General features: G+C 40.7%; 1 protein-coding gene across 8 annotated transcripts in view; it reads right to left on the minus strand.

Annotated features, from left to right (window-relative positions):
* LOC138186744 (R3H domain containing protein encore) overlaps positions 1 to 16,595 on the minus strand; it is a 31,249-nt gene that overhangs the window by 6,851 nt on the left and 7,803 nt on the right. Inside the window, exons 1-11 of one of the 8 annotated variants that reach the window (XM_069126882.1) lie at positions 7,547 to 8,473; positions 5,150 to 5,446; positions 4,375 to 4,550; positions 3,770 to 4,050; positions 3,392 to 3,665; positions 2,886 to 3,305; positions 1,967 to 2,573; positions 1,712 to 1,908; positions 525 to 1,621; positions 292 to 445; positions 30 to 220 (exon numbers count right to left, since the gene is read on the minus strand). In XM_069126882.1, the coding sequence (XP_068982983.1) occupies positions 30 to 220; positions 292 to 445; positions 525 to 1,621; positions 1,712 to 1,908; positions 1,967 to 2,573; positions 2,886 to 3,305; positions 3,392 to 3,665; positions 3,770 to 4,050; positions 4,375 to 4,390 (3,237 nt within the window). In that variant the 5' untranslated portion in view covers positions 4,391 to 4,550; positions 5,150 to 5,446; positions 7,547 to 8,473. Of the gene's footprint in view, positions 1 to 29; positions 221 to 291; positions 446 to 524; positions 1,622 to 1,711; positions 1,909 to 1,966; positions 2,574 to 2,885; positions 3,306 to 3,391; positions 3,666 to 3,769; positions 4,051 to 4,374; positions 4,551 to 5,149; positions 5,447 to 6,099; positions 6,843 to 7,546; positions 8,474 to 16,595 lie in introns of those variants that run through there. The other 7 variants (XM_069126876.1, XM_069126881.1, XM_069126880.1 and 4 more) reach the window with 7 other exon arrangements.

Below are 16,595 nucleotides of genomic sequence, written 5' to 3' on the forward strand. Positions count from 1 at the left end.
ATATTAAAATTACATGTAATAATAGCTACCTGATTAGAAGTCGGAGTATTTGGTGGTGTCGGCACTCTGTACATGACAGGTGGTGGTTGAATCGTCGTTTGACCTGGAGGATAATACGTAGGTACCATATGAACTGATGGTTGATACGTGTAATCCCCTGGTGCTGGTGTTACAGCGGGCATTGAATTGTAAGGGACTGGATAACTACCCACGTAATTAGCTAAGATAGAAATAACATATTAAATAATTATCATATCGTAATTAAGAAGAATCTTGAAGAAGTTCACTTACAATTTGATTGGCTCGGAGGAGTCATAGTTTGTGCATTGAAAGAATAATTTGTCGTAAATCTCTGTTGTTGATGCAACGGCTGTCTATCACCTGGACCCTGACTGACTGAAAGTGCTGCACCAGGCGGAGGTACGAAGTACATCGTCTGTTGTGCCTACAGAAAAAGAAAACAAAAGCAAGGAATTAATATAAAGTTATATTAGAAAATATAATAAAGCCGTAAAATTAAATACCGGTACAGAATTAGGTGGTGGTTGCCAGTAATTCTGCGGCATCGTCTGCACATTTTGAACTGCTTGATTTGTAGATGGTTGCGGTTGTGGGTAAGAGTGCGGCGGCGTAGAATGGTTATCACCAGTCACGCGTTGATCGTAAATACTCATACCCATAAAATATCCGGACAATTCAGTTATCTCCGTTGTCTGCGACACTGGTCCTTGTTGCACAGGTACTGCATAATTCGCGTAAACCGAATTCTGATTAAATACATCACCCTGACCATTGTTTTGAACGTTCGCCTGATTTTGACTCGGATGAGGAGCCATCATCACAGTCTGTTGCCCTACAGAGGGTGGATAGACACCCTGATTATACGGTTCTGAGGTAGGTACGTAGGTCGTGTATGGTTGAGCTGCTTGGTTGTGATTGCAAGTTTGCACTGTCGACGATGATTTGACTAGAGTTTGTTGCTGCTGCGGCTGTTGTTGTTGTTGTTGTTGTTGTTGTTGTTGTTGTTGTTGTTGTTGTTGCGGTTGTTGCAATGATCCTGGATTCTGTTGAGGTGGCGGCGTGAACGGCAAACTCGGTGATGTCGCCGAGTTCGTCACATGAGTCACTGCTGTTGTGTTACCACCGTTGTGTTGCTTGTTAGTCTGCGATCTCTTTTTATTTTCGTTCTTTGTGTTATTTTGTGTTATTTTGGGTGGCTCGGATACTTCTATAGTCTTGCTGGGCGACATGTTATTCCTTTCGTTTTCGTGCGGCAATGCAGCAGTATAAAATTTTGGTGGGTTCTCTGGGTCGAAGCGGTAAATCGAACCATCTGGATTGGTATACGGCTGATTCGTTTGCGGATTTATGATTATGCTACCTGGCGGTACACTGGATATACTGGTAACCGCCCACATCACCGTTTGATTATTCGATTCCGGAGAAGCGAGATCCTGACTAGATACTTGGGTATGACTGCAGGTCATGGTTGCCACAGGGGATGGCGAAGGAGACGGCGATATCGTGGCATCGCTGCGTTGGCTTTGCGATTTATAGCCGCTACTCGAAGGACTTAGTCGTGAACACATACTAGCACCTGAGTCTGCAACAGATTTAATCTCTAATTTATAGACATATTTCACGCCATAAAACTTATGCGTGTAGGGAAGGATTTACAAAAGGGTATATTCGTAAAGAACTGAGCACGAACCTTGCTTCATAAGGCGGGCCCCAGCACTATGAGTGGATGTAACACTGTCCCCTCTAGAAAGCATTCCCCTGGTGTAACCACCGAAACTAAAGGACTTGGAAACAGATGGCCTCAATACGGAACCTCGACAAGATTCTCTTCCATCGAAAGATTCCCCTTTCAAGAGCTTCGTTTGCCTATTACATACGCAACATAGCCTTCTTGTTACATTAGATAAGTACAACACACAATAAAAACTATTATTACAGTATTTACCTCATCGTATGATCCGAAGGATGTAACAAACGATATCTCGCAGAAGCGTCAGAACTTTCTGAAGAAGACCAGTAAGGCCAGGAAGTAACTTCGCTACTTTCTCCACTGCTATCTTTAAATATTCTTCGTCTGGCACGTTCATACTCCTCCTCCCTTTCCTCGAAACTCTTACTCTGTCGGCAATAATCGCCAGATAATCTGTCAGGTGACTTAAAATGGAAATTGTCTTCGAACGAGCTAGAATCTCTCTTCAGAATACTTCTTCGTGGTTCTTCAGACAGAATCAGATCGTCTCTGATGTGTTCCTTAAAACGAGTATTTGGAATTCGCATGTTTTTCGTTCTGGTAACTATCACGCTGGAACCAGACTGATCTACGTTATGTTCCATGCCAAAGTAGGCTGCCACGCGATGCACTAGCATTCTGTTATAAGAAGACATGTTTGGAAACTTGTGACAGACTTTCTGCTTGTCTTTTGCGAATTCTATCAGATCTTTCTCGATTTTTAATAGCACCGTGCGATCCTTCTGGTTACGATTTATAGTTTCCGCGATGAAATGCTCCAGATCTATTCCAGTACTGTCCGTATACAATTCAGTACTACTATCTATGAAGAAAAGAAAGATTGTTTCGCCTCAAGATCAAATAAATACTTGAAATAATAATAGCAGGACAGCTGCAATAAGGGATTAACTTTGCTTTCTTAATTTAAGTTTCTATATGGCGATTAGACTGCGAATTTTTCAAAATGCAAATATACAGAGTGCACCCAGTATACAAGAAATTATAACATTTAGTACGTGTAACAAATCTTTTCTACATAGGCACCATTTCTCTAGTTGTGTTCATATAAATATCAATTTGCATAAACATCCGCACTCTAATAGTTACATTATATTAAAAATTGGAACACACGCACCTCGTGAAAGGCAAGGAGACGCGCTGTCAAAGCTACCCTGAGAGGAATTCTGATGCCTCAGCTTGTGTCGCGAGCTAGGTCTGCTGACGGACAAGGTATTGCCGCACTGCGTCGAACACTGGTTGTTGCAAATATTCAACGTATTTGGTCTACGTTGTTCCATCTTCTGCTGATTGTTTTGCGCGTTTTGAGCCAGATTGGTACTCTTTGGCGAGTGTTGCAACGCCTGCCCAGCCTTCGACGGAGACACAGGCGTCTGAAGCAAGCCGGGTCGGTCATTTTGATTGTTCTTTACGCAATTATTGCATTTTTGAATCACGTGCGAGCCTGTCATCTTGGAACGTTGATTCTCCGACTTATTGCCGTTCGTTGGAGAGGTATTATTCTTTGGTGAGTGAATTTGGGAGGGACTAGATTGGCCTACGATCAAGATAAACTCTGTCTGTCTTTGCTGTAGTAACGATGAAGTTCTGTTAAAAGCTCATTCGTAAATGAATGAATATTACCATTTCGTGACGGAGCTCGACAGGTAGGTGAAGTGGCTGTATTACGCATTTGCTTGGGGGATTGATTCGGGCAAAGATTACTGTTGAACATTGACTCGTTGTTATTAAGCTTCACGTTAGTGGAATTTGGAGACAGGTTGCCCACGAACTTCTTTTCACCGTCCACCGACTGAGGGCTATGTGGAGACGACGAACCGTTGTGTGGCTCCCTTGGGGGAGACGTCGACTCTCTCATAGCATGGCTCCTGACCAGCAACTTAACTTTCGTATTCGTCTAAAAAGGATTTTACGCTTGTTTTAACACATATACTTCAGGAAATGGAAACTAAAAACTGGGATATTTTCATAGTGGGATCTTCAAACATATCAGACACGTACCCTGGTACGAAAGTTCTTGTTCTCTGAGTCTGATTTGTCAGGAGGACAAGAGGGCGAGCTGCGGTGAAGAGAATTCTGTGTAGGAGAAGAGCCGACATTCGGATTGGCATTCCCGTCTATCATATCCGACTCCGAGCTGTTCTGATATGATGTATTGGAGCCACTTATGACGAAGCCTTGCCTAGAGGATGGCAGTGAGGGCATTCCTCCTCGCACCACCACCGTGGGACTCTCAGGTCGGCTATGCGACCTGCTGCCTTTATGCACCACTATACTTGGTACTGAAACAACCAAAACGTAGTTCTGGCTACGTTCCTTCGACCTTGTTTATCAAAAAGACACCTAATCCCTGTAGATAGATTAAACGTTTCATTTAGCATCGGCTAAGTCGTGTATCTTATCCAAAGTTGCTTCGTCCAGTGCCGTTTTGTAGACCTCTATGTATTATATTAAAGTACACTCGTTCACCGAGAGAAAACGGCAAGCAGACAAATTTCTTGGAAAGATTTGTCAGCCACGCGCGCGTGCTCTGTTGTCGAGTAAATCAGGATTTAGGAGGAAAAGCAATGAGGAGCAGAAAAATCGTGAGCCTAAATAACACTTACTCTCCAGGCGGGCCATGTGTTAAATGCGTCATGGGGTTACGGTGCAGGACTCTGCAACTGGTGGGTTCAAACAGGTGCAACTGGGTTAGTACATGAATCTTTCGGGTGACGTGCAGCTCGTAGGGCTGATACAAGGAGCCAAGTCACTGCACGTCCACCTTCCAACATCGTACACTCTGTAAGCAGATACAACACAAAGGTAATGACTTATTTAAAAAAATTGGGATCCCCGTTATAATCGAGGACAAAATGAGAAGAAATAATTAATAAGTATTTTTATGGATTTACGAGTGATTTTCAGTTTAGTATGTTAATCAAATCTTGCTCACAAGTTATTTATCACACTTTTGTGCATACAAGCGGTGTTACACGTGACAAAACTCAATCACTTTGAATTAGAGAATATTTTTATTAGAACAATGCCTCCCAAAGATTAACGAACTAACTTTCGTAGATACACGAACTATCTCTTGTTTGGGAAACAGTGTAAAGCAAAATTAGCATGCGCAAGTACGGACTAACAATTAGAAACATCGTATTCTGGAGGTTCTATGTGCTAAAAGCGTATGTTCGCTGGAGTACATACGATTACTATTAAACGCGCGTACGTTCACAAATATCGTTGCTCACTGACAACAACTATGTTCTTTGATTTCGTGCAACCTGCACTTCGATTTATAAATCGTCTATCTCTGGATGGTAAAAGAAAAAAAACGATGTCAGTAAAGGGATGAATCAGCGATCTTTCTTTTTTGGTAGTAAAACCACAACCAACCTCCAGAGGCCAATCTCCATGACGATTAATTGACAAAGAGTAGGAATCATCGCGACAAAGTGACTCGAAAACACGGCTACGTCTTCGTTCGAGACATCCTCTCTTTTTCTCTTCTCTCTTGACCAAACTCAACATTATTCACAGTCTTGAATCCAAGATAAACCAAGCACGATTCACTATCAGCTTATCGATCATCGTCGTCGAAATCTATTCTTCGCCTTGTACACCGAAACCCTTTCACCTTTCACGATTCTTAATTTCTCTTTTTCAAAGCTTCGTGGTTACACTCGTAAAGCTCTAAAAAAAATTAATTGGAAACATAAGGATTAAACTTTAGATTCATCGAAGAACGGTGGAATTATTCGAATAAACTTGTGTTTCTTAAGGTGGCCGACGGTCGACGTGATAAGAATTCAGATAGGTCAGTTCCCGATATTCTCGATAAGAGCAACGAAACGATACGTAGAAACTTTTTCCAAAAATACCCAGACGCGTAAACATAAAATCGACCCGATATCACTGGCTTTTTTCTCGACTGGGCGCAGTGGTGGCTCACGGTGCCAAATGAAGTTTTCCAAACCAAATTAAGTAGCAAGGGTTAATGCGGGTTAATGATCGACTGGACGTCCAAGATCGATCAACTCGATCACTTGCGTAATCTGAATAGATCATCGAACGATTCTCTCGAGCGTTTAGCTTTCATCGTGCTCTTCTCTCAACCTGTACCCTCGACACGTTAAAACTACCACTATGCGAACTAGGATTAAGAATATCCTACAGTTGCGGAATTAATTCTCGACATAGAAATGCAAAACGATCAGGACACTCGTAAACAAATATCTCGAGACCGACCAACGAATAAGACCGCTCGATTTCCGTGCACAAGATCCATCGTAGATCGTGCCTCGCGACGACCTTCCACCCGCGATTCCCTCTCGTTTTTTTCGTACCGTAAACCGGACGCACACGTTGGCCGGGCTCCACGGCGTCTCGAAAATAGCAATACACTCTTTCTCTGTCGGCCTGTGATCCCTTCTTCGCCGCTATCTCGAGCACCAGTCGCGACAGACAACCACCGCGTCTCTTTCTTACGGTGATCCATGGTCCCCCGCGAACTGAGCCACCAGCACGGTCATCTTCCAGCAGGAAGAGGGTACAAACGTGGAAAGAAAAGCAAAGGGGGTCGTGATGGAAGGGCCTGAGAAACTGTCGCTATCCAGTTGAGTCGAAAGAATGAAAAGAGGGTTGACAAGAGGGAAAAGAAAGATAGACTACACACAGGAACACACGTAGAGGAGACCCGGACCAGCCACAATCTATCGTGTGCAACGGTACGTCGCCACGAAACCGCTTTGCGCGAGAGACTGAGAGAGAAACGCGGCGCGGTCCCTCGAATCGCGGACTCGACGAGGAGAGCGATATCGAGAGCGCGCGAGACGGACTCTGTCAGGGGGAGGGACAGAGTAAGAGAGGTAGAGAGAACGATTCAGCCATCCAGAGAACGCTAGAGCTCGGAAGGGGATGGAAAGGGTAGAAAAAAAAAAACGAATACAAGGGGAGAATTGAAAAATTCCCGACGAAGATGGGAAGGAAGGGGACATGAGAATGAAGAGCGAGAAGGAATAGTCTTGGGCAGAGCAGAGGAAGAGAGAACGAAGAGAGTCCGTGCGCCGGGCAAGTGCACGCGTGCGCGTATTTCGAGTGTACCGGGTGTCGAGTGAATCACTGTTTTACGGTGATTTTAATTATCCTACGCTGTACATTTTACGATGATATTATGATTTCTGAACCATTTCGCACAATAATTTGCCAACTAATAACGTTATCGAATTGACCAGCCATAGTTTATAAGTTATACAGGCTTGTATTTTATAATTTTAATATCTGTCGCCGAATAAAAATCAGTTCCTAAAATACTAGAAATCGAAGTTCGTAAAATTCACTTGTAGAGTTTCATTCGCCTCGCTACCAAATTTGGTGCTGATACGCAAGCAAATTTATTAGCGTTAATGATTCGTAACTTATAACTTGTAAAATTCTATTAAGGGCAATATTCCAATTACGCAAGAGAATCCTGGTACCCTAAGATCTTCCAGCCTATATTTTGGAAGTATTTCGTGTCAGCTCGAAGCTTTAAAATAGTACAGGAACATGATCTTGGTAGTGAGAGAGTAACACGTACAGAGACAACAGCTTCGTGAGAGAATCTGGGAAATTAAATTTGGAAAATTAATTTCTATACTGCTTCTATTTGATCTAGAGACTTCTGAAATAGCAGGATCAGAGAAACGAAAACTTCCTATGAAAGTTGGACATTTCCTTGTTTTCCTCAACCATTCACAGAAGGTTTTCACATACTGTTTCCGGATGCATTTTATGCAACTTGCAAACATTTACCTTTTAAACTATAGAACGTTGATTTCGATAGAAATGATCGATGCGGTTACTGTTAATCGTTCCTGGATATGCACCGATCACACGATGGTAGAAAGTACTAGAAAGTTACAAATTGCCTTTGCAATACACACGCGAGCTTACTGATAGAGCCCAGATAGCCAATTTCATTGCAGACCTCAACTGCTTCCCTCTTCCTGTATTTTTCCGTTCGTGCCTTTTAGCTCTGATCCGCTGAAAAGCTCCTCGGTGAAAAAGGACACTTTAAAGAGCTATCTGTACTCGTGGAATTTTCTTTTCTAAAATGATCTCGAGGATGCTTCTTCGATGCTACCTATATATACTACTGGATAATTAAAATGGCAATTAAAAATAGAGAAAAATCGGAGAAACAATTTATAGAGAAAAACATCGATCGACTTCGGTTGTTCATCTAAAAGCCGTATTTCCATTTTCAGAAGTAAATTCATGCCTGATAATTGCAAGATATAGTAGGTGAGTTATAAAACTTTTACTACCCCATATTCGCAGGATCACGTTTCCGTGGAAACTATCATAATTTTCTAGACTATAATACGTGTCCCTGTGTGGGTACGTGTGCACGTATGACTTGCTGCGAATGGTGTCTATGACCCATATAACACGCCCAAGCGTAACTAGGTCATGCACCTCTGTATCCCCTGGAATAATACAGGGTGTCCTCCTTTGAAGAAAGAACTGGGTCTCCGGTATCGGTTAAACGAAAGTAAAGAAACAAAAAGGGAAAAGAAGGTACAATACCGTCCATAAGTATTTCAGTACTCCTTGGTACACTCTCAATGTATTGCAAATATGTAAAACGTACTTCGAATGAAATTCTCTGATTAATTAATTTTGGTCTCGTACGTTATCTCAGGCAACCTACAAATATACCGGCAATTAGCAGACGTTGATAAAAACAGTACTTATTAATAGGAAGAATGAAGCAATAATTGAAGATGAATGAAAACTGATCCTGCAGAGTCACCTGAGTTAAGTGATTTTAAATTGGGATCTTGGGCCAACTGAGATCAACTATCCACTAGTTTTTAAAAGTTTATATAAATTTCATGCGTTCGTTATTCAAATAGACATAGAACTTGAGTGATGTGGATACGTATATTTTTCTTCTCAGTTCCAATTTAGCAGATCATTGAGGCTCGATGCAAGAAGCAAAGAATCAAACGCTAGAAAAATGTTGTTCTATTAAAAAAAAAATTGAAAATATGACAAGGATATGAACGTTTTAATCGAATTGTACCAGCTGTTCAAATACTTATGGATGGTAATGTACGTTCCTTAGTTTCACAGGGTTACGTTGGAACGAAGGTTAAAACATACTCTCGAGCTACTTTCAGGCTATTTGATGGCTTCCGGCACGCGACAGCCTAGGCTATTCCTCCCGATGACGCATCCTGAATCAGACCAAAGGACGTCGATGCCAGTTTATTCCGTGAGATGACGACAGAGGAGGGCTAAAAAGGCCAGAAGGTGCGTTTGGTTTACCGATCTCTTTCCCGTTGCACCCTCAAAAATGTATGCGTTGATCGATCTGAAAACGATACTTGGAAACGTCAGAAAAGAGGAAGAGGATCAGTTTGCACAAATTAACTATCGAAGGAACAAGCAGGGTTCGTTCGTTGAATATTTAACGGGGGTAAAAAATGTGAAACGAAAGTAGGTCGACTATTATCAGTGGAACAGAATTAATCGCGCCTCTATGCGCAAATTATTGGACCAGCACGAATGCTAATTAATCGATCATTCGAATTTCGGCTGTAATACAGTCGTTGGTTCCAATATGAACGAAACTCTAAAGCCAAACTAATAATCTCCATCTTTCATTAATTCCGTAATTTCATTACATAAGTACATGGTTGATTCTCTAAGAGAAATGATTTAATAATAGTAGTCACTAACTTTGCATAACGGTATGTCGGTACAGAATTCTGTTTAAAAAATAGTATCATCACTTTCTTGTATTTTTCAACTTATGAAACTGTCCAATGTGGTTTCCAGATAATTCGTACAAGACTATGGTTACATCGGACGCGTCGCCTGACCAACTATCTCTCTAACCACTGAAGCATCTGAAGATCGAAATGTACATACCCATGTAGTCACGATTTATGATACTCACGAGTGCTGGCAACAATTTGAACGAAACGCGTGCAATATATTTATAAAAAATTTCTACAAACGTTCGAATACTTTCGCGAGCTACTGTATGTACGCGCACGTGTGATCGTTCTTACGTAATCGTTAGAACGTTAATCAGAAAACGCGATTTCCATTCCAGAATGCAAAGTACCGGAAAGCTTAAAGCGTCCGAAATATGGCCTTGGATAAGAGAGAGTGTACGATCATTGTTAAAGGAAGAAAAATTTTCGCGCGCACGAGGAACCGCTCGTAAAACCCAATTCCAGGAAGTAACCTAATTCCTGCGGGAGGGATGACCCAGCCACGAGGAGGCAGCCGGAGTACGGTAGGATATTCTGCAGGAGGACGGGATATATGGGGGAGGTTAGAGGCCGCCAGGGGGGTACGTTCAGTTTAGCAATACGTGCCAGTCCGATGCACCCCTTGTTGCCATGGAAACGACCTACTCTCCCTGGACAGACGCATCGGCCACCCTCCGCGTGTTAAACATTCGAATAAGGATATCTCGCTGCTCTTTGAACCTCCCCTTTCCTGCTTCTGTCCTTTTTCGACACAAAATTGCTCCTTCGTCTATAATCCATATCATTGCCCATTTGGGATACTGGAACTTTGGTTAAATAGTTTGACGATTCGGCAGTTTTACTTTGCAAGATCAATGATCGTAATTACCTCGCAATCAGTTATGGCTATCGTTCTCCCAAAAAGATTATATCTTGCGAGTTTTGCGCAACTGTTCATATTATTGGTTTACGCAGCGATATTCTTTCAAATGGATAGCCATTCTTCGGAGACTAACTGCGACACAGGAATTGAATTAACGCGTTCTATTTGTACCGCAGGCAAGGAGAAATTCATCGCATCATTTTATAAAACGTCAAGCAGTATTTTGGAAGTTTCGGAAGAACGAAACGGCAATATGTAAGAGTTACGTAGAGGCAACGTTATTAGAAAACGTGTACAAAGTAAGTTAGTGTTTTGTTAGAATAATACATGGAGTCCATTATACGAATCAGAGGAACGAAAAGAATTTCTACAATTTGAGAAGAAAAACAAATCGTCATAGCGCTGTTAATGCGGGAATTTATAAAATATACGATCTACATAGAAGAAGCAACGAATGGGATATTCTTGAAATGTGTCGAAGATATTCATTGGGGCAATTTCTTGCAACTCTCTTCGCAATCACAATGCGAATTCAACAGAATTCAATAACGCAATTTCTTTAAAAAGATATTACGAATGAAGCGTTGGTAAATCTTTGATGAGAAATATTATCAGACATTTTCCCAATATCGTCTCGCTCTTCTTTAGTTTTCGCACAATTTTTACAACAGCTTCTTATAGCGGCTTTTGAAATAAAAATATGCATAGGATTCTCGTGAACGATCTCCTTCATCGTTCGAGAGAAAGGCACAAAACTCGGAAGAATCTTCGGTACTTCCGCATAAACAAGTTATTCTCTGGAAGTTCGAGAGAAGTTTTAGGGTCCGCGTAAATACACACGTGTCAGATTTTCCAGCATGCCGGAGATCGGCTATCGTACGCGTGCACCGCTGCGACAGCCGATGATTCATATGGTAGAACTTCGTCAAAATTTGCCAGCGTCGTTGGCAACAAGGATTTTTCATCGGATAGTAAATCACGAGTCAGCCCGGAACTTCGATTGAAGCGAGCGCTTCTTCTATAAATATCGGATCCCAGTCATCTCAGTGTCCACCGAGCTACGCTTCCGGTGTCATTTTGCATTTCTTGGAAGCTGTTAAAGTATCATCTAACTTGTTTCTGATAGAAAACCTTTTCAATCTTCAAGAGTAAAAATAAGGGATACAAATTTCCTCCGTCATGCAATTCGCCACTTTCTTCGTCTAATGAATACTTTGTCCGTTGCTCTTTAATCATCGCAAGACTCTGACAAATTTCTTTGACACGAAATTTTAACCAATACAGAGGAAGGCCGTAATATGTTTCTTTTCATGATACAGAAAAGATATGAAAATTAATAGCAAAGAGACGAGAATCTTCAAAACTTTTGATTACACGGCATGCGCGTTTTACTCGCGAACCGTGAACGTTTTTGATCAATTCCTCAAGAAGAAAATCCTTCGCTTGTTTCGACTAGTTTTGACTGGAATTAATTTCGTACACCATCCATGAAAATATTTCTACAAGATTTATGAACCAAGGAAAATTATAAATAAAGAGAACATCTCTTAACATCATACGGAAATATTTCCACTTTAAAAATATAATTACTCGTCATTACGAAACCACTATAACAAATGTTCTGAAATCTATACACGTCACTATATGTATCTTTCGTATCTCATACCAGAAGTGCAGAAAATCTTGAGGATAAAAAGCTAATTATTTTCTAAATTGTTCGTTTCAAATCCTTTATCGTTTCGTTACACTGTAGAGGTATACTAAGGTGTATAAAGCGATTAAGACTAAACGAGCTAGGATTGATCGAATGTGGTACTAGGAACGATCACGATAAAACCGATCTCCAATTCGAGTTCTGGCCACGATGCCTCGAAACCAGATGCAAAATTATCGATCGTTGCTCTTCCGGAATAGAGAGAAGTCCACGGCTGTTTCTCACGTGATTTGTATCGAGGAAAAGCGAAAGCAGCTGGTGCTTGCGAACGCGGAATAAATTTGTATCGCTGATTTCCTGCCACTGAATACACTAACGACCAACGTACTTACAATACTGAATCACTGTTTGCCAACTAAAAAGACAATGAAGAGTCAGAGTTGGCGACGCTCGAACCTGTATTATTATTATTAGTTGTATATCCTACGCCATGAACCAACGCGTCCAATCATCTATTACGACATTAAAACAATCATTGACGTACGTGATATGTAATTTTGGCAATCTTACATATGCATACAGCACTATGCATAAGTCTTAGGTCACGTATCAAACGAAAATGTCTTGTTTTTATCAATTAATATAAAAATACTTGATGTTAACTTAAATCTGTTCTTACTTTTCGGAACGTGTTTGGTTCGATTCGAGATAATATCCCACGCGATTGAATAAAAATACATTCCACTATTTATTTCAGTAAAATCGTTTGCCTTTTCACAAAGTAACGCGAAATCGAACAGTAAAACCCAGAAATCAAGAACCACGATATAGACTTCCGGTACATCGCGAATTCCTAGAATCGTTGGAAGTTCTACGAAGATTCTCAGCGTTAAAGGCTATGATATAAGAGTTTTCTATATCTAATTCGAGTCTCTATTGCAGGATATAAATGAAAGACTGCTAAATATCAGACTTAGTTTCGAAAATAAACTGTTTAAATAAAACACTGTTAGTGTTTCATTTTTGACGAAATAACTTCTTATTAATACTGGAACTACCACATCTTGTTTCATTCTTTTTTTTATATTTAATAAAACCACGTAGCTTCTGAAAAAATTAATAATGGACTTTTTTATGTAATCATGTACACTTATTTTCCCATCATATTACTCCAAGTATAATTGCGCATATCTGTATTAGCAATTGATTATTCCTATGTTGATATAGCTGAAATGCTCGTCGGTTTTCGATTGAATGCTGACAATTACCCTTAATTTTCCATAAATTAAAACACATTACGGATATTCTTAAATATACCTTCGTTTCTTTCGATAAAGAAATATTGGTACGCGTAAAGAACATGCCAAAAAAAGTGGATAAAGTGGAGCACGGAGCGAGAGGAAATTATGGGGAATCGGTTCACCGGATAAATTTTATTTAGGTCAACCCGTACAGTGGTCGACCCGGGTGCGGAGGGTTGTTGAACTCCATGACCTATATTCTAGCAAATAGGGCAGAGAATAAACGACGAAGATAGATCGAGCTCATCTGCCCCGTAAAAGTGTTTTCACACTTTTCCCTCGTCGAAGGAAAGCAAGACAGCCACGATTTTCCTCTAACTATCTCCCTCTCGCTTTTTCAACAATCGAGTCAGAGCGTGTTCTCTTGAAAGCTCGGCTGCTTGAACGCGGCATACTGAATTATTGATGCTGTTTGGAGCAACCTTGGGTAAAGATGTTGACGTCGGTAAATAGAAATAGAAAATCTTGCGAATTGTGGAGAATATTGTTTACTCGTGGTAAAAATCAATGTCCTTTGGATTTCTTGAATATTATCGAGATACTCCAGGAAAACGACAAAGCACGCGGGAGATACGCAAATTATATACTTGCTGAGTTTTACTGTGCAAAACAAATTCTCCCTTCGAAGAAAGATTTATTCGATACTCGAAAGAGAAACATTCGACATATTTTTATTTTACTATATCTATAGATTGGTTCCTAAAAGCTGCTGCCCGATACATCGAACAATAAGAAAAATATTAATCCTACAAATATATCTATTAACCATCTCGTTCCATTTAGCGTTACAATTGGAAGATTCCAGAGAATCGCGAAGAAGAAACCCGAACCAAAGATTGATCTCTCTAATAAAGATACAACGCAATCCAGTCTTTCTCCATAACGACGTTATAATGACTGAAACGAGCAGGATTAAGTATATTTTCGGCATCAATGAAAAAAGGGGAGAAGCAAGTGTTCTCAAGTTAATGGAGCAAAATACCGAAGACTAATCACATCGGGGGTCGGTCACTGAAAAGATAGACCCTCCTCGAGAAGAACACGGTAGACGAGCGGGCGCTCATCGTCTCGAGGAAGAGACGATAGAGGATCCAGGCACTCGTGAAAGACTCGTGAAAGCACGAGTGGCTTCCGTGTCAGTCGACCGCTATTTATAATGAAAATATTTTCACAACGACGATCATGCCCAAGCACTGGCCACGTATGTATCGACAGATATATATCTCGGCGCGCATTTAGCACCTACGTCCATCGATCTCTTCACGTCTTTTTTCCCCTCTTCTCGGAGCTGACCAATGTCCACCGGATAAGCAATTACCATACGACGTTCAATTTTATTGCAAGCCATTTTCTACGCTAATACAAGCAGTATGAATTTCGAGGAATTACAATTCGACGGATCCATCTCTAAGAGGAGATCAACTCGTGATGTTGAAATTTAATCTATCCTCCAAATTTAGAATTTATCGGGTTTAGCTTAATCAGTCTCGTTGGTATCTATGATACAATTACGGAAAGAAGAGAGGAACGAGGAGAGTAAACGAGATTGTCCGTTTAAGGCCTTTTTTACTCCGCTAGCGTGATCTAAAAAAGAAGGACATAGGAAATTTGAGTCTATAAAATTCAAGTAGACGCTCTTTCGAAAGGTTTAACTGAATCAAAGCTTGGAAATACCATACATGAACGTGGTCCCTTTCTCCATACTCGTTGACGAAGAATAGCGAAGAATAGTAGACAGGACAAGTTAGGAAAGCAACACGTGCCTCTAGTTGTCATAGGACATAAATTTACGGATGGACGACTGGGAAGAATGCACTGAAATTGAAAGCAGCTATAGGGAAGCGGTTTCGACTCATGCCGGATCAATACTGTTCGTATCCAGTTCCTTCTCTGTCGACGGTTGCATTTCACGTTCTTTCAACGTTTACCTTTGACTGGTTTGTATCAAAATACTCGCAAAACTTTTAGCAAAGAAGTCACGATAACAATTTGAGCTCTCCTTTGACAAAGAAAATAATTTACGAAAGTAAGTTTTCATGAAAATTTGTATTTAGAAGATGAGACCTTAAATTTAAATTCATAATTTGTAGTTGATAAAAGGATCCACTATATAGTCTATAAATCAAAAAGATTCACTGCAAGATTTCTTCTGTCAACACACAGACTAATTCGACGAAGGAGAATGTAAAAAACGAGGAAACGGAAGAGGTGCACGAAGCACCCTGTTGATTCCGTTCAGCGGAGCTTCACAACAGTGTGGCAAACGTGAACTGTGTTTAACGAAGAGCCGCCAGCAAGTCGTATGTTCCCAACGAGAACTAGTCAATTTTGGCCGTGGTCCAGACCTACGTCAGGACAGTCTCTGACGCCAGCATCAATGAAAGAACGTGAAAGAGGAAGCGAGAGGGAGAGAAACTCGAGCGGTTGACAGGTTATATCTCTCTGTAGGCCTCTGGACCAAAAATAACGCGGGTGTTTTAACGCCGGAGCGATTTTCATCGAGAGAGACTCCTTGGCCATACGAACGAGATAGTCCTCATGCTATACGATCTAAGTACATCGTTCTTTTAAGATTGGATACACTTGTTCCACCACTCCAGGTTCACGCCTTATGTCGACAAATTTTCACACTTTCCTCGGCTTTCAAGTTTATGTCAATCTGTATCATCATCATGTACGGTAACACAGTATTTGTTTCTTTCCCGTTTTTTAGTGATACGGTTTCTAGCTGATAAAAGATAGCGTAGAACGTACCTATATTCGTAAGAATAAATCGTTGAAGAAATGGTCGTTCCAATACAAAAATGAGTTTCATCAACCAGTTACTTGAACAACTACTAAGGGAGAATAATATTCTTACGGTACGTTTATATAGGAGATCGCGAAGGTTGTGCGTTCCAATGCTGCATTATTCAGGCGTTATAGAGCACTTAGATCGACTGAAGGTTCGCAGGTTCACGTGGAAGAAAGCAGATGTATCACGAGTGCACTCGACTCTGAAATAAAGCTGGCTTCACATCTGAAATTCTAAGATACCAAGGAAACAATTTAATTAACAGAACTAATAATATAATCGAAATAAATTACATGGAAAATTAATTAGCAACTGAACAATACTAAGAAATAATTTTATTAATTCAAGTTGACTCGAGGAAATTTCGAGTTTCAATTGTGAAAGAAGCTTCAGCTATAGTATCTAATCACTTGAGAAACTGACCGGTTGAAACGCTATGGACATGAATCGGTCAAGTTTCAT

Source organism: Bombus flavifrons, chromosome 14, assembly GCF_040668555.2.
Source record: "Bombus flavifrons isolate JBK064 chromosome 14, iyBomFlav1_principal, whole genome shotgun sequence".
Taxonomy (NCBI): domain Eukaryota; kingdom Metazoa; phylum Arthropoda; class Insecta; order Hymenoptera; family Apidae; genus Bombus; species Bombus flavifrons.